This window comes from Leopardus geoffroyi, chromosome B4 (genome assembly GCF_018350155.1).
Source record: "Leopardus geoffroyi isolate Oge1 chromosome B4, O.geoffroyi_Oge1_pat1.0, whole genome shotgun sequence".
Lineage (NCBI taxonomy): Eukaryota > Metazoa > Chordata > Mammalia > Carnivora > Felidae > Leopardus > Leopardus geoffroyi.
In genome coordinates this window covers 90,258,061-90,280,361 of record NC_059341.1, presented here as the reverse complement: position 1 = coordinate 90,280,361, position 22,301 = coordinate 90,258,061, and the positions used below count along the sequence as shown (strand labels likewise).

At 39.8% G+C, this 22,301-nt stretch overlaps 2 protein-coding genes across 9 annotated transcripts in view; one reads left to right on the top strand and one right to left on the bottom strand.

Moving 5' to 3' along the window:
• Positions 1–22,301, bottom strand: part of XPOT (exportin for tRNA) — a 165,537-nt gene that overhangs the window by 87,325 nt on the left and 55,911 nt on the right. For both annotated transcript variants that reach the window (XM_045464979.1, XM_045464980.1), the window contains exons 3-4: positions 21,439–21,544; positions 19,225–19,303 (exon numbers count right to left, since the gene is read on the bottom strand). The gene's annotated coding sequence lies outside the window, so the exon portion shown is untranslated. The remainder of the gene's footprint in view (positions 1–19,224; positions 19,304–21,438; positions 21,545–22,301) is intronic.
• CB4H12orf56 (chromosome B4 C12orf56 homolog) overlaps positions 1–22,301 on the top strand; it is a 114,351-nt gene that overhangs the window by 40,358 nt on the left and 51,692 nt on the right. For 5 of the 7 annotated variants that reach the window (XM_045464990.1, XM_045464984.1, XM_045464987.1 and 2 more), the window contains exons 4-6: positions 8,349–8,757; positions 13,736–13,806; positions 19,302–19,446. In XM_045464990.1, coding sequence (XP_045320946.1) covers positions 8,349–8,757; positions 13,736–13,806; positions 19,302–19,446 — 625 coding nt within the window. The remainder of the gene's footprint in view (positions 1–8,348; positions 8,758–13,735; positions 13,807–19,301; positions 19,447–22,301) is intronic. The other 2 variants (XM_045464988.1, XM_045464991.1) reach the window with 2 other exon arrangements.

Genomic DNA, 22,301 nt, shown 5'->3' with positions numbered 1-22,301 from the left:
GACACAGAACCTGAAGCAGGCTCCAGGCTCTGAGCTACCATCACAGAGTCCGATGTGGGGCTCAAACTCAAGAACCATAAGATCATGTCCAGTGTCCAGGGTCTTAAGAGCTGTTTTTATTTTTTTGTACGTTTTTTCCCCCAGTTTCTTTTTTCTTTTTCTTTCTTTCTTTCTTTCTTTCTTTCTTTCTTTCTTTCTTTCTTTCTTTCTTTCTTTCTTTCTTTTAGGTGAGAGGGCATATCTAATCCCTGTTACTCCATCCTGGCCTGGAACAGAAAAAAAAAAAAAAAAAAACCAAACAACTAGTAGAATTTTAATCTTTACACTAGTATATATGGAAGGGGATCTGGATTGGTTTCAAATCCTTCCTGGAGCCAGGGATAGCTCCAGAATTTTCATAAAAGAGATTCCATCAAAGAATGCAGCAGAAGATGGGGGTAGTTAAGAAACTTTTCTTCCTTTGGTTTTATGTGGTATATGAATTTATTTTTGGTGGTTGGCTGGGAAGCTATTGAAGATCTTAGGGAATGAAGGGCAGCAAAGCCCGCTTTCCCCTTGGCCTCTGCCTTTGGGAACCTGCTGTTTTAAGGCCAATTCAACTTACCAACTCCAATTCTAGACTATACTAATGAAGAAACCGTGAAGCTCAGAAGGACCTCAATTATCTGACTTGCAAAGGCCTACTATTCTGCCTTTTACAGGAAGGTAAAACCACACCCTTTCAGGCAGCTTTTTCAACAAAGCTAAATGTCCAAAACAGGTTAGTTAGAGAGTCAGTTCAATAGGAGAGCTCATTTCCCTAACTACCCCTGCTGTTTGAGGTTAGATGGGCTACGGGGCTTAAACTTGCTAGTCAGGGAGCCAGAATCTGGGATGCTCATTGCTGCTTCCTGGTGTTGTTGCTGCTTTGAGATGAGTATACCCTCTTTTATTTTTTTTCTTACATTTATTTATTATTGAGAGAGAGAGAGAGAGAGAGAGAGAGAGAGAGCACACACAATCTAAAGCATGAGCAGGGGAGGGACAGAGAGAGAGTGGGGGAGAGAATCCCAAGCAAGTTCCACACTGCCAGCACAGAGCCCGATGTGGGGCTTGAACTCACGAACCTTGAGATCATGACCCGTGCCGAAATCAAGAGTGGGTCCCGTAACCAACTGTGCCACCCAGGTGCCCTGAGATGAGTATACACTCTTAACGCGTGCTGGCTGGGCCACGTGAGGAGATAGCGCAGAGCAGGGTGTGGGACGAAAGCTCACCTGGAATAAGAGCAAAAATCTATGGTTTTTTCAAGTCTGGCCTCAAGTCAGAATCTCTCAAGCGTTCATGGAAAGTTCAGACTTCTGGCCTCCACCCCAGACTACTGAGTCCTAAGCTTTAGGGATGGGACTCAGTAGTCTGTTTTTGGTAGCTCCTGAGATGATGCTGTTAGCTAGCCACCACGGTTTAGGAAATCTTGGGCTAAACAGTCAACGTAGTCCTGAATTACTGAGATTCCTGCGTTCTGTACCCAGGACATGTCTATAATCCCTCAACTTCTGTTTTCACTGCCAGCAACTCTCCTCTCACCTGGATTTGCAACACCTCTCTCTGCTCTCCCCCATCTCCACTGTCCGCACCTGCTGTGGTTGGAATGTATGTGTCCCTCCCAAATTCCTGTGTTGAAATCCTAACCCCCAAAGGTGACGGTATTGGTAGATAGGCCTTGGGGCAGGGGGGTGGGGGGTGGGGTGCTTTAATCTTGAGGGTGGAGGCCTCATGAATGAGATTAGCGCTCTTGAGAAAGAGGCTCCAGAGAGCTCACTAGCCCCTGCCACCAGGTAAAGACACAGCAAAAAGGAACTGGCTGGGAACCAGGAAGAGTGTCTTTAGCATAAGGCAAAGCCACACTAGCACCCTGATCTTGGACTTTCCAGCCTCCAAAACTGTAAGCAATACATTTTCTGTTTATAAGCTACCCAGTCTGTGGCCTAACTGCTTTGAAAGTAGACCCAAACAAGCTAAGACAGTACCTCTCCACCCCTGTCTGAATCTATTACTCACCTTAAAGCCAAAATGATCTTTTTGCAAATGTCTCTTTGCCCCAAAAATAAAACTTTTCACATGTCTGAACAGCCCAGCACGCCCTGGCGTTTGCTTATGTCTCCAGCTTCATCTCAAGTCACTTTACCCCTTGCTTATCACACTGTCTAGAGCACCTCAAGCTTTTTCCACTGCAGGGCCTTTACACTTTATTTCCCCTCTTAACACTGCTTTTCCTGTGGCTCACTCTTTCTCATCCTTCAGGTCTTAGCTTGAATGTCCACATCTCAAAAAGGTCTTGCCTGATCACCTGTCTGAAGTATATTACCCTCCATGGGTTGCCTGGGTGGGTCAGGCAAGAGCTTCTGACTCTTGGTTTCGGCTTGGGTCATGATCTCATGATTTGTGAGTTCAAGCCCTGCATCAGGCTCTGCACTGACAGGGTGGAACCTGCTTGGGATTCTGTATCTCTCTGCCCTTCCCCTGTTCTCTCTCTCTCTCAAAAATAAACAAACATAAAAAATGAGGTATACTACCCTCCAACAGATGCACACAGGTTTTATCAGAGTACTCCCTTTGTTTCATAGCACTTTTATAAACAATTACCTATCAATTGTTTATTGTCTGTCCTCCCACTAGAATGTGAGCCTCACGAGGACAGGGACCTAGGTATTCTTGCACACTGTATATTTCCAGTGCTTGGCCTAGTGTCTGGCATATAGTAGCTGCTTAATATTTGTTGAATGATTAATCGTGTTCTTTACGACCTAGCCTGGCTTGCATTATATAGGCTTGGGGAAGCATGATCTCATCTAAATCCATGTAATAACAAAGCATGTTTTGAAGGGGTTGATGCATTTCCAATGTTGCCCTAAGTGCTGTGACTTTAATTAGTTCTGGGAGGAGGGATCTCTCTGCTGTCTCATGGTACTAAGTGAAATTCCTAACATGACTTTCATAACTAGAAATACTGAGGGAAAGGCAATGCCACTGATAGCCACCCACATGCTCTCGGACTCAATATTCTTCATTCCACACTTTGGCATACGAATGCCCCAGTTTTTCTACACCACTCTGATAGTCTCATTATTCTCCTCTAATTTAGAAAAATAGGTTTCTTTCCTTTTCTTTCTTTTCTTTCTTTCTTTCTTTCTTTCTTTCTTTCTTTCTTTCTTTCTCTCCTTCTTTCCTTCTTTTCTTTCTTTCTAAGTTTATTTGTTTTGAGAGAGGGGCAGGAGAGAGGCAGAGAGGGAGAGAGAGAATCCCAAGCAGGCTCTACACTGCCAGTGCAGAGCCTGAGGTGGGGCTCAACTCGCAAACTGAGATCCTGACAAAAGAAGCTTCTAATTAATGTTTGCAGTAGTTGTCTTAGTTTATTGTGGGGGTCGGAAGTCTATTAGAAGTAACAGAAATCCAACTTAGGTTAAAAGGGGATTTTATTGGAATAACTGGGACCACTCATATAGTTCAACACTCATTCAACAGATGTATATAGAAATAGACATAAATACAGAGACAACTGTAGATTTGTCTACCTACCACTCTAATCTGGCATGCTTTAATTGCTGGGCTCCGTATTCAATTTTAATTATTATTATTATTTTTTATAAAGGTTTTCGCTTTTTAAAACAATGTTTATTTATTTTTGAGAGAGTGCAAGCGGGAGAGGGTCAGAGAGAGAGGGGGACAGAGGATCCAAAGCGGGCTCCACGCTGACAATGGCAAACCCGATGTGGGGCTCAAACTCATGAATAGTTAAATCATGACCTGAGCTGAAGTCAGATGCTCAACCGAATGAGCCACCCAGGTGCCCCTTCACTTTTTTTTTTTTTAAAGTTATTTATTTTGAGAGAGAGAGAGAGAGAGAGAGAGAGAGAGAGAGAGAGAGAAAGGGGGGGGGGGAGGCACAGAGAGAGAGAGGAAGAGAGAGAATCTTAAGCAGGCTCCATGATGTCAGTGCAGAGCCCCATGTGGGGCTCAGTCTCGTGAACGGTGAGATCATGACCTGAGCCAAAATCAAGAGCTGGACACTTAACCTACTGAGCCACTCAGGTGCCCCTGTATTCAATTTTAGATGTTCAATAGTGAGCAAAGTCAGCAAAGGTCAGAAGCCAAACAGCAGAATGTAGGAATGGTTTGAGATTGAGGCACAGCTGGAACTGGGGACTTGAGTGGGCACAGAACTTTGTATCGTCTGATGTAGGTGGATCAGCCTCATTTTTTTCTCACTGAATACCATGTCTTTTGGGGCACAATAAACAAAGTTATTAAATTCACATTTTGCCTGTCTTAAATTCACATGTCACAGCTCCCATCACCAGATAAAGGCTAACTCACACACCTTGCATAAAATTTAAAAATCCTGGGAAGGTCGCTGATGCCTAGCTTGAATAAATGACTCACTGATGAAAAATGGCCACCACAGCCAAGAGGTCAGTCTTTAAAAGCACAACAGCTTCTGTGTGCTCCATGTGTGGAGGGAAGGAGTAGTTTCCAAATAAAGGGGCTGAGGAGGGAGCTAGGTCTGCTATCCATCCCATAGTTTTCTAGCACTATCATCTCCATCATTAAGCACAGGAGTCAAAAGCATAAACAAAGAGCAGGCTGGGATAAAAAACAGTAATTAGAGGACTAAAGAATGTTATCATGTGCAGAGCTTTGAAACACCTCTGAGGTGTAAAGTTTTAGGCCTAATTATGAGAAGCTGCAGGTCATAAGAAGGATGCAGTTACCTTGGGACATCAGACTTACATAAGTATGATTGCTTTTTAGGGCAATAGTAAACAACAGGTGTTTTAACACCTAAGGGATGGAAAACAGATTAGTGATCTCTGATAATGAGATTCAGTATTTAGGTTTCTCTGTCTTTAGTGTAGCTCTTCATTAGTGGATAGTTCTGTGTTCTCATATGCATTTTACAGGAGAAAACCCAAGGAGATATTTCAAGTAGAAACAGAGTACTGTGACCTACTTAAGAGTTCCCTCAAGCTGCAGGGGGAAAAAAAAGACTGCATATTGCTTGCGAATGTAAAGAAACAGAGAGGAAGGCTGAGATCAATAGAACACTTTTACAGTGCCAGCTCAGAGGAAGATTTATACAAATTTAATTGAGTTCACCTTGAATAATCCATGAGGAAAAAGAAATTGTGCCAATGCTTAGCCCTCAGATTAGGTCTGGTTTGCCCGTACCCCCTAGGGTGGATTCTGATCTGAATTTACATCTATCTATAGCTTCTACTGATATTTGGCTATTGGAAATTTAAAAGGAGAGTTTCTAACCACAGTCCACGGCAAGTGAAAGGATGAGCTTTTGGAGAAACTGATCTGTTTAATAAACAGAAGTAGAGGGGCACCTGGGTGGCTCAGTCGGATAAGTGTCCAACTTCGACTCAGGTCATGAGCTCATGGTTTTTGAGTTTGAGCCCCACATCGGGCACAGAACCTGAAGCCTGCTTCGGATTCTGTGTCTCCTTCTCTCTCTGCCCCTCCCCTACTTGTGTTCTGTTTGTCTCTCAAAAATAAATAAATGTAAAAAAAGAAGTAGACCTGACAATCCAATGAAATGAGAATGTGCTACGCCACTAGCAAAACAGAACAGGGGATAAAACCCAAGAACATGAACCTTATATTTTTCTCTAAGAAGCAACACTTCTTGATAGAAAATAGAGAAAGGAAGTTGTGCAATTTCTCTCTGTCTAGCACATAAACGTGCAAGTTCTGCAGCTACACTGGACCTCAAATCTGGACTGTGCCTTCGGTGATTTAACCTTCCCAGACTTCACTCCTCACGAGTAGGATGGAGCTCCTGATAGTACCCTGCTCACAGGGATGATATGTGAGGTCTAAATCACGTACCTGTAAAGTGCTTAAACTGTGTGTGACGCTTAGCCCTTATTAAGACTTAGCTCTTTTGTTATTGCTAATTACCAGTATGTCAGCCACTGAGCAATAATTTATTCAGCATCCTCAGAATGCTTGATCAAGCTTTGGGACAGAATAGCTTTCTTCTTTTCCACTGTCACTAATAACACTACTATATGTATGTATGTATGTATTCTGAGGGGGGTGGGGGAAGAAGGGCAGAGGGGCAGAGGAAGAGAGAACCTTAAGCAGGCTCCATGCTCAGTGCAGAGCCCATGATCCTGGAATCATGACCTGAGCTGAAATCAAGAGTTGGACACTTAACTGACTGAGCCACCAAGGCACCCCAATGCTACTGTATTTAAAACATAAAAATGCTGTTGTACAATAATTTGGCACAAGGTACCATCTATATTAGTTTTCTAAGAATTTCTTGCACAATAGGTTGTTATAATTCTATTGGAGGACCAGTCCCTTGTCTATGTAAATATACTATATGGGTAAGTATATGAATCCAGAACGTTTAGAAACTCAAGAGAAAGGATTTGATCAAGGCCTCCAGAAATAAGGGTTTTTATAAGTCTTTATGTCTTCATCATTCTCAAAATTGGCTCTGAAAACATTAAATATATTCTTGTGCACATAATTTGCTCACAGCTTATCATTATTAACAAAGATTCATTGCTCAATTACACATTTATAAAAACATAAAGATCCATTTATTGAGCATTGGGGTGGAATCAATATTCATTCTTCTCCCCCATCACTCTCTTCCTCTTCCTTTTCCCTCCTCCTTTATGGACTTGTCTGAAAACTTCCCTGGGATAGATACTCAGGAGCAGAATTGCTTTGTTCATTCTATATATGAATTTGCTTGTTGGTTTTATTTATCTTTTTTTTTTTTTTTAGAGCGTGTGAATAGGGGAGAAGGGCAGAGAGAGAGAGAGAGAGAGAGAGAGAGAGAGAGAGAGAATCTCAAGCAGGCTCCATGCTCAGCACGGACCCAACAAGGAGCTGGATCCCATGACCCTGGGATCATGGCCTCAGCTGAAATTAAGAGTCGGATGCTCAACTGACTGAGCCACCCAGGCACCCCTATTTTTTTAAGGGTTTTATTTTTAAGCCTAAGGGTTTGGCAAGGGGTGGCTGTTTAAGTGGGATGGAAATTGGATGAATAAATTGGAATGACCACTTTATATGGGTGTGTGCACATGTACCTGCAACACTGAGCTGTGGGCTGGAACTCAACACAGTTCCTAATCTTGTACAGATAATAAATGAATTTTATACCTGTTTTAAAGTTAATTTAAGGACTAATAAAAACAAAGTGGCTTTCCACTTTCATGAAGGTTCCAATCTAATAAGGGAGACAATATATTTTAGCATAAAATGATAAACCAGTAATTCAAGGCCATATAGGGTAATATTAATAGCTAAGCACCTACTGAGTGTTTCCAGTGTTACAAACACATTGCATGTATTTTCTTATTTGATCCTCACAAAAAATTTTTGAGATTGGTGCTATTATAGGTTCCTATTTTAAAATTGGGACATTGAAGCTTAGGTCAACCCAAGTCACATTACCCCTGAGGGGCGGAGCCACGATCAGAACTTAGATCTCATCATATCCTACAACTTCTTAGCCTCTACCACTTGCTTCCTCATGCAGCAGAGTAGAGGAATGGTCATGGTAAGGTGGAGAATGGGCACGGTGAGGGTGGAACTCAGGATTGATTCTGAAAAATGTGCTGACACTATTGGAATGACACTGGAAAAATCAGAGTATTAGCAAGACGTGAATCAGAAAAAAAACAACTTAAGAAATCTCACTTCAAACAAAAAAAAAAGAAATCTCACTTAATATCTCCACGTGAATAATTTTTTCTTCATAGGATCCACCAGAATTGCCCAATGAAAGAAGAGTCAGGTTTCAAAAGCAGAATGAAAAGTTCTTACATTGGAAATGTTGGGGTTTGGTGAAGGACAGGCACAATACTTTAGATATAGAAAGTGCTTCTTTAAATGACATTGGGTACAGTTTTATTTCTGAAAGCAGAGAAGTATAATGAAGTATACCCTACCTCCAGTAGGCCAACGGGTAAGCAAGTGAGGTTAAATCACTCCCTTCTCTTAATAAGCATTCCTTTTGGGGCACCTAGGTGGCTCATTTGGTTGAGCGTAATCTTGATTTCAACTCAGATCATGATCCCAGGGTCATGGGATGAAGCCTTGTGTTGAGCTCCATGCTGAGCATGGAGCCTGCCTAAAATTCTCTCTCTCCCTCTGCCCCTCTCCCTTCCTCTCTCTCTCTTTCTAAAATTAAAAAAAAAAAAAAAAGTATTCCTTTTATGTGAAAATATTTACTTACTTTCAAAGTCTTAAACTGCTGCAATTGGGCCACCAGATTCCCTTTGTCCCTTACTGTTAAATTCTGAATATTATGTTTACCGCTACATTCTACCTGACAGGTACCACCAAGAGGTCAGCACACCATCCACAGACTCAACCTTCTGTCTTCCTTCAGACCTCAAGGAGCCGTCTCTTCATGGCCAAAGTGCCTTTCGACCCTTACCCACCCCCTCCAGGAGGAGCTGTCAATCCACATCAGCTATGGGAAAGGTTGTCACCTTGCCATCTTGCACAACCAACACGAAAGAACCCAAGGCACTGTCAGATCACAACGGTTCTCTAAGTGAAGTCCCTTTAAAGGGCAATGGGAACGGAAATGAGTTTTACTCAGGAAATTCCTCCCTGGCTTCCCCTTTACAGAGCAACCCAAACCTAGAGAAAAAGGCATTGGAACTTCATTTGTACATTATTTCTACAACCTCATCGATATTTCTGCACTTAAAAAGTTCATGGACCAATTATATTATAGTAAGTGTCCTCATAAGGTAACTTTGGCTGGAGTAATTTTTAAAGCCAACATGCCTTTCCTGCTTTCCAAAATTTAGCTTTGGAATTTAATAATATTATGAAAGACAAACACACTGGACAATTAAGGATATGATTCTGTTCAGGCTATTGCAAGATGGAAAATGCTTATTAATGAGTGTCTTAAAGAAACAGGAATGGACCAGGGGTTTTACAGAGGCAGGTAAACAAGGGAGTCTCCTGGCAATCATGGAGAAGGATGGACAAGGTCTTATCTTAGAATATTTGTGAGCAGGGTGGTCTTTTTCAGTTAGCTGGGATGTTTTCTCAACCATTTCTGCTTTTAGAGAGCACAGAGCTCAGATAAAGTTCAACACTGTCAATATGTCTCTGTATTTCTTAGCTGAGCTATTGAAAGGAGGTTAATCAGGGTCATTGTCATAGGAGCAGATAATTTTGGAGTGATTTCCTCCAAAATAAGGTACTTAGAATTTTACCTTATTTTAGAAATGAGGAAAATGAATATTTTAGGTGACTTACTCAAGATTATATAGTAGGTTTAGGGATAGAGTCAGAACTCTCATGTGTAATCTTTTTATTACACAAGGATCAGTTTAAAAATAAATAATTTATTACAGGAATAACATGATCCTTTTCAGTTATCTTCAGTATATATAATTTTTACTATTGACCTTATAACACAATAATATTAAAATATATGACAGGCTCTTTTCATTCAGAAGAAGCTAAGGAAGCAAGGGGTTTGATAAATGACTAAAAACTGAAAGACTGCAGAACAGCTCAAGTTTTTTCTCATAGCATGGTTCAGAATGGTTAATTTTTATTTTTTTAAAAATTTTTTTTTCAACATTTATTTATTTTTGGGACAGAGAGAGACAGAGCATGAACGGGGGAGGGGCAGAGAGAGAGGGAGACACAGAATCGGAAACAGGCTCCAGGGTCTGAGCCATCAGCCCAGAGCCTGACGCGGGGCTCGAACTCCCGGACCGCGAGATCGTGACCTGGCTGAAGTCGGACGCTTAACCGACTGCGCCACCCAGGCGCCCCCAGAATGGTTAATTTTTAAATTACATGTTAAATGCTCAAAATTTCTCCTTAAATTCTTACTTTTATTATTTTTTTAATATTTTATTTTTAAATAATTTCCATACCCAATGTGGGGCTTCAACTTACAACCCTAAGATCAAGAGTCACATGCTCCAGCAACTGAGTCAGCCAGGCGCTCCTAAATTTTTAAACAGCTTTCTCCAAATTAAGAATTTAAACAAATCTTAAATAGAGGGGGAAACTCTGATCTATTAATAGGAGGCCACATATATTCTAACAGAAAAACCAAATTTTGATCTATCTAAATGTTTCAAAATGACCATTTATGTTTCCCTGAATTGACTAACTCCGGGTTTTAGTACTCCTTTTTAATTCTGCAGCAGAGACATGATTGGGGCAAGTCAGACAGGCAAACTCATAGCCCTTCTGATAGTAAAAGCAGTAACAATAATGGACATGTATTAACAGGTAGGATCTGCTTTGATGCTTTCATATATTAATTCATTTAATCTGCACACAACCCTAGGAGGTAGAACTGTTATTCTCATTCCATAGATGATGAAATTAAGGCACTGAGAAATTAAATGATGTACGCAAGTTTGCACAATTACTGTGGAGCCAAGATTTAATTTTTTTTCTATGACCATTGAAATAAATGTCAGTGGAGGGGGGTTATCTTTGAGTTGGTAGATGCTATCATTAAAAAAAAATTTTTTTTTGATATTTATTTATTTTTGAGAAAAAGAGAGAGACAGAGCACTAGCTGGGGAGGGGCAGAGAGAGAGGGAGACACAGAATCCGAAGCAGGCTCCAGGCTCTGAGCTGTCAGCACAAAGTCCTATGCAGGTGGGAATGCAAGCTGGTGCAGCCACTCTGGAAAACAGCGTGGAGGTTCCTCAAAAAACTAAAAATAGAACTACCCTATGACCCAGCAATTGCACTACTAGGCATTTATCCACAGGATACAGGTGTGCTGTTTCGAAGGGAGACATGCACCCCAATGATTATAGCAGCACTGTCAATAATAGCCAAAGTATGGAAAGAGCCCAAATGTCCATTGATGGATGAATGGATCCATGATGGATGAATTTATGAATGGATAAAGAAGATGATTACTCGGCAATCAAAAAGAATGAAATCTCACCATGTGCAAGTACGTGGATGGACTAGAGGGTATTATGCTAAGTGAAATTAGTCAGAGAAAGAAAATATCATATGACTTCACTCATATGAGGACTTTAATATACAAAACAGATGAACACAAGGGAAGGGAAGCAAAAATAATATAAAAGCAGGGAGGGGGACAAAACAGAAGAGACTCCTAAATATGGAGAACAAACTGAGGGTTACTGGAGGGGTTTTGGGAGGGGGGATGGGCTAAATGGGTAAGGGGCACTAAGGAATCTACTCCTGAAATCACTGTTGCACTATGTGCTAACTAACTTGGATATAAATTAAAAACAAAATACAAAATAAAACTAAAAACAAAAAAACAAAGTCCTGTGCAGGGCTCAAACTCACAAACGGTGAGATTATGACCTGAGCTGAAGTTGAATGCTTAACCGACTAAGCCACCCAGGTGCCCCTAATAGATGCTATTATTAAAAATGTTCCATCCCTTAGGGTGCCTGGGTGGCTCAGTTGGTTGGGCGTTCGACTTTTGACTTTGGCTCAGGTCATGATCTTGCAGTTTGTGGATTCGAGCCCACTGTCGGGCTTTGCATTGACAGTGTGGAGCCTGCTTGGGATTTTCTCTCTTCCTCTCTCTCTGCCCCTCCCCTGCTTGCATGCACTCTCTCTCTCAAATACACTTAACATTAAAAAAAATAATGTTCTATCTCTTGAAAGATGGAAAATGGGCAAGCAAATATTTCATACATATGATGAATCAGGTTAGCATTCATTCTAGTAAAAATAAGACATTAATTCAATATAAATATTTAGAAAGTTATGACTTTTGTGACACTGTTTCTTTCATCATGTTATTCTTGGTGATACTTCCATAAGTTTTAGGAAATTAAAAAACAATAATCTCCTAAATCAGTCAGACGTATCTTGGCTAACTGATCTCTTGTGCTTTGAGATCTAGAATGATTATTCACATTGAGGTAGGGAAATGCTACTGGGAAAAAGGAATGGACATGTTAACTCTCTCTGTATTTTCGGGGAAAATAAACCTAAACCATCCAGTGAGAAATTAGCACTCATTCTGATTTTAAGGGTTTCCAAAGAGCCAAGTCTCCTTCAGTGATCCATTTTATCTGTAACTTTCACCAAAAATAATTACATCTGAGTTCTTTAGCATCTCAAATTCTACAGAAACAATACATAGCAATTCTTCGCCATTTATATGTTGTGAAGATAGGTGCTAGAAAGCTAAATAACTAAGGAATATCCCCAAATTAAAATTCTAGATTTAAGGTAACCATTAACATTTAGAGAGGAAAAAAAGACAGCTTTTTTTTTCCCTTAACTTAAAACAATGACGAAAGTAGTTAAGAACAGGGGTGCCTGGCTGGCTCAGTTGGTAGAACATTTAACTCTTGTTCTCAGGGTCCTGAGTTTGAACCCACACTGAGTATAGAGATTTCTTTAAAAAAACAAAAGTAGTGGGGCGCCTGGGTGGCTCATTGGTTAAGCGTCTGACTCTTTGATTTCAGCTCAGGTCATGGTTCAGCTCCTTTGCTCATGCTCTCTCTCTCTCAAAAATAAAAATAAATAAACATTTTTAAAAAATAAATAAAAAACAAAAGTAGTGAGAAAAAGCACATACTTCCCCCACCCACTCACCATCCTGCTCTGATATTAAGGAATAAGAAAGGGGTAAGTTTGTTTGAAGTTGTAAATCAGCAACGTTTCAGAAATTCTTTCGGACCTGTCTGTTAAGCCTTAACATAAAATAAAAGATTATTTAGAGGACTTGCTGAACACTACATACCAACTTATTTTCAAGACCCAGAATGAATGGAAAATGGCAACACTAAAGATTTGAGGGAAAAAATAACCCTATTAATATAATAGGGGAATAGTTAAGAAAACTATTGTATAATCTATGCTATGAAATACTAGGTAATCATTAAAAAGATTCAAGTAAACCTATATATACAGAAATGGAAAATTGTCTACCATATATTAAGTGAAAAAAAAGTTCCAGATTAACATATGTGATGTAATTTAGCCAGTACTAAATATATATTATAAAAAGATATCATCTAATATGTATAAGATGTATGTCTTTTGTTAAGTTTATTTACTTTGGGAGAGAAAGAGGGTGCACGTGTGTTTGAATGCACACTAGTGCAGGAGGGGCAGAGAGAGAGGGAGGGAGAGAGAATTCCAAGCAGGCTCTGCGCTGTCTGCCTCAGAGCCTGCCTCCGGGCTCGATCCCACGAACCTTGAGATCATGACCTGAGCTGAGATCAAGAGTCAGACGCTTAATGAACCGAGCCACCCAGGCGCCCCTATAGATGTATGTTATAATTAGCATGTTTTTATATACCTGAAAGGATATAAACCAAACTGATAATAATATAGTAAGGTACTTTGTTGTCGCTGTTGTTTTTAATTTCAGTATAATTAACATACAGTGTTATATTTGTATCAAGTATATAGTAAGGTACTTTGACTAGGGGATGGGAGGATTAGGGAGAGACATGGAACTTTTATCTTTTGTTTATGCATTTTTGTACTGTTTGATTTTGATAGATAATTTCATTTTATAATGAGCAAGTGTCATGTTTAAAATTATTAAAAACTATATAAGGAAACAAATACTCTGTGGTATTATTTACATAAACAAATCACGTACTATAGCATGGATTAAGGAATAGATATACAGTATTGACTAAAAGTAGGAGAAATTGATTTTCAGTAAACAAAGATTCTAACTATTCCCACTTTTTTCCTCTTTTAGAAAGCTACTCTTTTACAAGATCCCCTACGTGCTGGTGAGCTCAGTCCTATCGGAAGTCAAAAGCCATATAGGTAAGGAGTGATGATATGCTAGAGTTGCGTGGGGGACTGTTCCCTCATCTCTGCCTCTCGTAACTCCATGTGTTGCTGACCAACACATTTACACCTCTACTTCAACTCTCTGCCCTGAATTTTAGGTCTGCAAACATAATTGCCCACTGGCCATCACCTCTTGTAGGTCTTAAAAGAACTTTAAAGTCAGTATATTCAGAACAGAGCTCAGCATCTTCCTTCTGGGACGGGACCTTCCTCTTGTGTTCCCTAACACAGGGCCTGATGTTGTTATCCCCAGATCACCTAAGCCAGAGTCCTGGAAGTCATCCTTATCTTCTCTTTCCCCTACACCACCACCCCCACACCCAGCCATTCACCACATGATTTATTGCTTTTCTCTAATATATCTGGATAACATCTACTTCTTTGACTGTCACATACTCAGCCCAATTACCTTTGTTCTGAGCTCCTACAGTATTTTCCTAGCTGGCTTCTGCCTTCACTCTCTAAACCATTCTCCACAACAACAAAGAAATCTTTCGGAAGCACAAATCTGATCATGTAACTCCCTCCCTTAAAGTCTTTGAATGGCTCTCCACTGCCTTTAGAAAAAGGTCTAAACTTTACAGCAGCTTATAAAGATCTTTCTGATGTGTCTCTTCATCTTTCCATCTTCAACTGTTGTGTCCCCTCAATTCTGCCCTAACCTCCTGATCCAAATGATCTCACAGTTCTCAGAAAGCTCCCTGGTTTTTTTGTTTGTTTGTTTGTTTTTTCCTCTATCCTGGAACCCTACTCTCTATTCTTCTTCTCCTTCATGAATAACTTCAACTCATCAAGACTTAGCTTGCTATCCCTTTCTCTAAAAATCATTTCTCAGAACTACATTAGGAGGGTCCCCTCTAGAACATTCTGTGCTTACCATCTTTTAGGACTCAACAGCCTATCTTATGATTGCTTATTTGATTATGTGCTGCCCTATTATGTACTATGCCCCTTAAGGGCCAAGACTGTACCTTGGTCATTGGCACACAGTAGGCTGCCTTTATGGAATGAATGAATAAATTGTTAAAACAATTAAACATGAATCTGATTTAAAGTGTGGGTATATTAGCTTTCAAAAGGAATGCGGTCCTGACACATGTGGCAAGATGGATGAACCTTGAAGAAATTATGCTAAGTGAAAGAATCCACACATAAAGGGACAAATATTGTATGATTCCACTTACTTACAGGAGGCATTGAGAATAGGCAAATTCATAGAAACAGAAAATAAAAGAGAGGTTACTAGGAGCTGAGGGGAGAGGGAAATGGAGACCTATTGTTCATTAGTACAGAGTTTCTGTTTGGGAAAATGAAGAAGTTCTGGAAATGGATAGTAGTGATGGTTATACAACACTGTGAATGCACTTAATTTATATACCTAAAAATGGTTACAATGATAAATTTTATGTTATATATATTTTATTTCAGTTTTAAAACAGGTAAGGTGTGTGTATACGTGTTTAAGGGAATAGATAAAACAAGACTGGCAAAATGTTAAAAATTATTGAATCTAGGTGATAGATGGGGTTTCTTATACAATTTTCTCCATTTTTGTGTATGTTTAAAAATTTCTATAGTAAAAGTTTTAAGAAGGCTTAAGAAACATAATAAGCAAATATAACAAGTATCTTATTTATATCTTGATTTCAACAAACCAAAAATAAAAGACATTTTTTAAATAAATTTTTTAGCTTATTTATTTATTTTGAGAGATAGAGAACAAGGGAGGGACAGAGAGAGAGAGAGAGAGAGAGAGAGACAGAATCCCAAGCAGGCTCTGCACTGCCAGCATGGAGCCCACCATGGGGCTTGAACCCATGACTGTGAGACCATGACCTGAGCCAAAATCAAGAGTCCAATGCTTAACTGACTGAGCCACCTAGGCGCCCCTAAAAAGACATTTTTAAGACAATGGAGGACATCTGAATGTGGACTGGGTATTAGCCCGTAGCAAAGAATTATTGATAATTTTGACAGATGTGACAATGATGATTTTGTAAGAAAATGTTTATTTTGAGGTATGTTCTGAGGTATGTAGGGGTAAAGTAAGGATGTTTGTGATTTAGTTTTTAAAAGATGGTAATACAGACAGCTTAGAATTTCTATCTGTTTTCATATGTTTACTGCAAAAAAGTATCAGTTTTAATTTTAGTGCTTTATTTAAAGTGGTTTTAAAACTAACTGGATAATAAAATAGGCTTTATCTCTCTGTATATGTGTGGCTTGAAATTTATCCTTGAAGGCCAGAAAGAGAGTTGAGTTCTACCACTCTCTTGACTCATGAAAAGCATATTTCTTACAAAGTTAATTCCCGAAGGCAACACATTTAAAATGCAGTGATTTAAAATGCACTATGAAGAATGTGGTCTATGTACAAGATATATAAGACAGGTCTCTGCCTGCAAGGCACCTTCAGTTTAAAAGGAGTAAACATTCTTTGGGTTTCAAATTAGAACTCTGTCACAAATGTGAGTCCTGTAACATCATGGATGTATAGGGACCATTGTGAACATATACACAGTGCTTCTGAGATAATGTATGAAAAGCCTTTTCCAGCTGTAAATCATTATAAAAAATGTATTATTTATGTAGAATATCCCCTCCAAAAATGAAAACATATGGGAAAAATAGAGCATATCATTAGATCAAGAATCCTTCTTGCTACATTATTTGAGTGAATTTATATTTTCTAGCTGATGAAAATATAGAATATCTGTTAAAATTAATGTAACATTTCCCCTTATTCCTAAATTGAATAATGGAGTCTTCTGGCGCTAGACTTTTTATTATTTAAATTAGCCAAGTAAAGTTTATCATCATCTATGTAAAAACAAATATTCTGGGCAGAGAAACTGTGATTATATCAATGTCTCTACAGAAATATAGACTCCTGAATCTAACTTGTATTTATGATGTATATGAGACCTCAATTTACATATGAATTGATTTTTAGTATGAAGAGATTAGTGTGTTTTTTCTTATGAAAAAAAATTTTTTTGTAAGTTTGGTATTTCAGTGTATTATCATAGGTGCCAAAGGAAAAAAAAACTGTCCCTATATGAATCTCAGCAAATTGTCGACTAATGGGAAAAATAGGAAAGTCAATTGGAAAGTAATTCTGCTGGTATGCTTTCTGAGCTTGTGGTTTTCTAAGCTCACTTGTTTGTGAAAACTACATTTCTGCTGTTTTTGGAGTTCTCAGAGAACAGAGGGATTTTATAGTATTTTTTAAATGAAATGGGATTGTAATTAGAAGTGGATGTATAGGGAAGTGGGATCTCAAAGCTCGTTCGTATTTTATTTACAAACTATTTATTAAATATTTACCGTGTGCTAAGTACATGTAGTAACCAAAGTATCAAAATGATGGCGTAGGTATGATAATACCTATTTTACAGATGGGAAACTGAGGCACACAGAGAGTAGGTAACTTGCCCTTGGTAATTACTCAGGTAAAGAGAGGCAGATCTAGAATCTGAACCCCATATTTATAATCATGTTCTTCTGCCTCTGACTTCTATCCCAGAATTCTTGATCATTTCTCTTGCAGACTCTCCACTGGAAAAGAGACTGTTTTTCAGGAAGTCTTCCTGTTTTTGTTACTAAGAGAGGCTCAGTGATTGGATAGAAGAGAAAACCATAGTGTTTTTAAATAAAAGGGGAGGTAGTAGGCAAGAGCCAAGATTCCGTGCAGTAGTATTGGGATAAATGGCTGGTATTAAGGTTGGAGTAGGTGGTAAAAATATTTTTACTTTGGGGTTCCTGGGTGGCTGGGTCAGTTAAGCGTCCAACTTCGGCTCAGGTCATGATCTCGCAGTTCATGGGTTGGAGCCCCACGTCGGGCTCCGTGCTGACAGCTCAGAGCCTGGAGCCTGCTTCGGATTCTGTGTCTCCCTCTCTCTCTGCCCCTCCCCTGCTTGTGCTCTGTTTCTCTCTGTCTCTCAACAAGTGAATAAAAATGTTAAAAAAGATTTTTAAAAAATATTTTGACTTCAAGTCAGAAATTTTAGAAGTTTCCACTGACCTACACAGAATATGAAGCATCTCTTCTACTACTACTTTGCACCCTGCTCTTCTGAATCACTAGTTGTATGAACTTGGACAGGCTACTTAACCTTTCTAACATCCCATAAATGTAACAGTGATTCCCAGCCGTACCCCCTTCGTGGGACTGCATGAGCTAGTCCATGAAAAGTGCCCAGGACAAGTACACGATCACAACAATGGGGCAAAATATATATAATATATATACATATTAATTATATTATATAATTAAATAAATACATATTATACAATTAAATAAATATAATTATATTTATATATTAATATAATATATAACACACATATAATATATAACACACATATATAACATATAACATACATAATACATATTATATATTAGACATATAACATATATGTCTAATATATAATACAATATATAAAATATAATAAACATAATAAATATATAATATATAATATATAATATATAATATAATATGTATATTATATATGTGTGTTATGTATAATATATATAAATTATATATGTGTGTTATATATATGTTATATATATTATATATATTATATATACGTTATATATAATATATAAGACGTGTGGGAAAAGTGCTATAGGAGAGGGTCCTCATTCATGCTGGAATTAGGGAAGGCTTTAAGGGGGAGGTGTTACTCTCTTCAGCAAAGCCAGCTTTTCCTGAAGTATCGAACGTACGCAGGTCAGTGACAAGAGATGAATGCATGTGGTACTCTGACATGGCAGGAAACAACTTTGAATTCCACAGTGGAACAGTGATTGCTTTTCCAACTAGTCCAGTCTTATTAGGGAGAACCTCTGGGCTTGGTGCCCAAAGCGGGATCTCTCTGAGACATGTTCATCTGCCTTTTTGTCAAAGAGAGAGCAGGCCTCAGGCTGGGAATGTGGCGCATCAATGTAGAATCTGTGTTGCTTCCCTGATGTTTTTACAGTTACCTGCTATTTATGGCACATGACACTGGTTCTCCTTGTAAAGTAGTGATACAAAGTTTTCTTTGTGAATAATCTCTCTCTCCACACACACACACAACACACACACACACAAAGGGAGATGATTTAAAGAAAAAATATTAAGCAAATAATACTCCATTTGGCTCAGGCACTATGGTAGATGGTATGTAGCAAACTGCAAGCTAGACTATGAAAGAGAGACAGAAGTTTCCTAGGGACACTGAGAGCATTGCTGACGTGGATACAGCTTGAGTAAAGGGGCACGGGCAAAAGTATGCCTGGAGAGTTATAAATAGCTCAATCTGGGGAAAGCAAGGTCCATTACTAATGAGTAATAAAACTAGAAGCACAAAACTATATTAAAATTCCATTAGAAACAAAGTTTTACAAACCTGTCAATAATTGTTGATATTCTTCAACTGCCGTTTACCATTTTTTACATGGAAATTTTTTTCTTGTGTTTCTGTAGATCTGAGGAGAAAATCAAGCACTTCGGTCAACTTAAATCTGAACTTTTCCTTAAAGACAATACGTTGAGGAAGATACTTTGTCTAATTACAGAACTTAAAGTAGCAGCCCAGAAAAACTTCATTCTGAAAAGGCTTTTCTGGAAAGTAGGTGTTTTGTTTTATTTTTAATCTTTGAAACTTGTTCCAGCTATTTATCGAATGCAGGATATTTGAGCATGTAGTAAAATACAAATAAATGTTGTCTTGTATTCGGAGGCTGTATTTTAAAATGTTGATGGAAATTTAATGCAATCATGACTCAGTATTTGAAATCTTGTGACGTAATCAATAATGTATATGTGTGTGTCGGAGGGGAGGTGGGGAAAGAGAATGGTAGCAAAAAGCACCTTATGTGGGCTGGTTTGGCAACCACATGTATATGTGTGTGTTGGAGGGGGAGCTTCTGGAATGCAAGATGTTTGGGTACAGAGAGTGAGATGAGAAAGTAGATTTTAAGAAGTTTTACCTTCAGGTAACCCTACAATATAAGTACAATTAAAACAAGTTACTTGTGAACGTAGGACTTTTTAATTTTTTTTTATTTTTTATTTTTTCAACGTTTATTCATTTTTGGGACAGAGAGAGACAGAGCATGAACGGGGGAGGGGCAGAGAGAGAGGGAGACACAGAATCAGAAACAGGCTCCAGGCTCTGAGCCATCAGCCCAGAGCCTGACGCGGGGCTCGAACTCACGGACCGCGAGATCGTGACCTGGCTGAAGCCGGACGCTTAACCGACTGCGCCACCCAGGCGCCCCCGTAGGACTTTTTTAAAAAGGTGACTCCTGGGGAGTCAAATCAACCTAGCTCTCACTCAGCAAGTTATAGACTTACTCTGTAAGACTTACGCACTTTCACTTCAGTTTCATGGGCAGGTATTCAGAAGCCCTGGCGAGTACTGATATGGTGCTAACGAGGGGGTGAGCCCTGCCTCGGGTTGAGCTCCTCTTGATGGCTATATGTTGTATCCTAATTCTGGCCAGTGGTTTCAGAGTTGCCAACATTTTATTGAGCAGCTGTAAAGTGCACAGCTCCCCAGCCATACAAGACAGTCCTGGTCTTAGATTCGAAGGGCTTCACATGTAGGACAACCAACCATCCAGGTTTGCCCACACTTGGGTGACCAACTGTCACAGCTTCCCTAGGACTGAAGAAGTTCTCAGGATATGGGACTTTGAGTGCAAAAGCTAGGATAGTCCCAAGCAAACTGAAATGGTTAATTACCCTAATTAGAGGGTGTATTAGCTGCATAGAATATTATGTCAAATGTCCCCCAACACTGAGACAGGCAACAATGATACTGTGCTACGTAAATGCTTGAACTGGATACACCCTGTTAGGAATATAACATCCGGGTCTTGCCTCCAAAACTAAAGAGGATTGTAGAGAATATAGGGACAGGCATCGAAATGACCACACAAGGTGATTATGAACATGGAAATGGAGTTAATGTGAAAAGGCTAAGGAAACTGATATTATATCACACCCAAGTATAACTCTCCAGTCCATCCCACACGTGGTATTAGTTTGATCTGTAACTCTGATTTTGTGTCCTTGCGCACTCAAAAACTTCTTGTGGCTCTCCCTTCAAAGTACAAACATGTTGGCTTTAGCATTTAAGGCTCTCCACTAAGGACTTCTGTCACAGATTCCAAATTTGGACAGGCATGGCCCATGCAAGGTGGGTTTTCAGGAAGGGCCAACATCTATATAGGGCAGGCACTGGGCAAACGAACCCAGCTGTAGATGCTCCCAGGGAAGGCACAGAGCACCGGCGGGGAGAGTGACCTCTACACAGAGAGTGTGCAAAAGAGATCAGGGCATTCCAGCACATGCGTAGGTTATACCCAAATGTCTGCAAAAACATTTGACACCAGGAAGATCTGCTGGTTTAGGGTCTGGCAATAGAGTCTTCATGGAATGAGGTAGGGGAGGTGGCAAGGATATAAAGATTGTCCAGAGTAAACCTAGCAGCTGGGAGAGGACTAGCAAAGGACTTCACACTGGGCTCACAGATGTCCACTTAGATAAACCAGACACAATCGGGGGACTGGATTTAAAGCAGATGTCTAGGTAGGAGAACTGAGGTACCACTTACAGGTTAGACTAGCAAGAAGGGTGTTGATGTTGAATATCAGAGCGTTGGCCTCGAGGTTTCTTAAGCATGTCCAATCTTCCAATGTGCCTGATGCAGATGGCCTTGGCTGTGGAGCCAAAGAAAGATACAAAGAAAGAGAATGAGGCTGGGCCTAACCCACTCAACCCCACACTTCATTGCTTTCATTTCTTTCCTCTAAAAGCTCCAGCCTCGTGGGGTGACTTGAACACCTTGTCCTTCCAGCCCCTCCTCGTTTCCCCTGCTGTTATCTCTAGGCTACTCTTTCTTCCATTTTCTCCTGTTAAAATCCTACCCATCCATTCTTCAAGGCTCAGCTCAAATGCCGTTCTTCTGACTTTCCTGTCATCCTCCATGGGGAACTTTGGCACCCTCCTCTTTCTCATCTGTTTTGGCAGTTCTGTACCATAGAACTTTCTTTGATGTTCTTTAATCTATGCTGTTCAATAAAGTAGCCACTAGCCACAATGAATGTGGCCAGTGACTAGGGAAGTGAAATTTAAAAGAATGTTTAGGGGCGCCTGGGTGGCTCAGTCGGTTGAGCGTCCGACTTCAGCCCGGGTCACGATCTCGCGGTCTGTGAGTTCGAGCCCCGCGTCAGGCTCTGGGCTGATGGCTCAGAGCCTGGAGCCTGTTTCTGATTCTGTGTCTCCCTCTCTCTCTGCCCCTCCCCCGTTCATGCTCTGTCTCTCTCTGTCTCAAGAATAAATAAACGTTAAAAAAAAAAAATTTAAAAGAATGTTTATTTATTTTCAAGAAGGGGGGGGATTGTGAGTGGGGGAGGGGCAAAGAGGGGGGGGGATCCCAAGCAGGCTCCATATTGTTAGTGCAAAGCCTGACGCAGG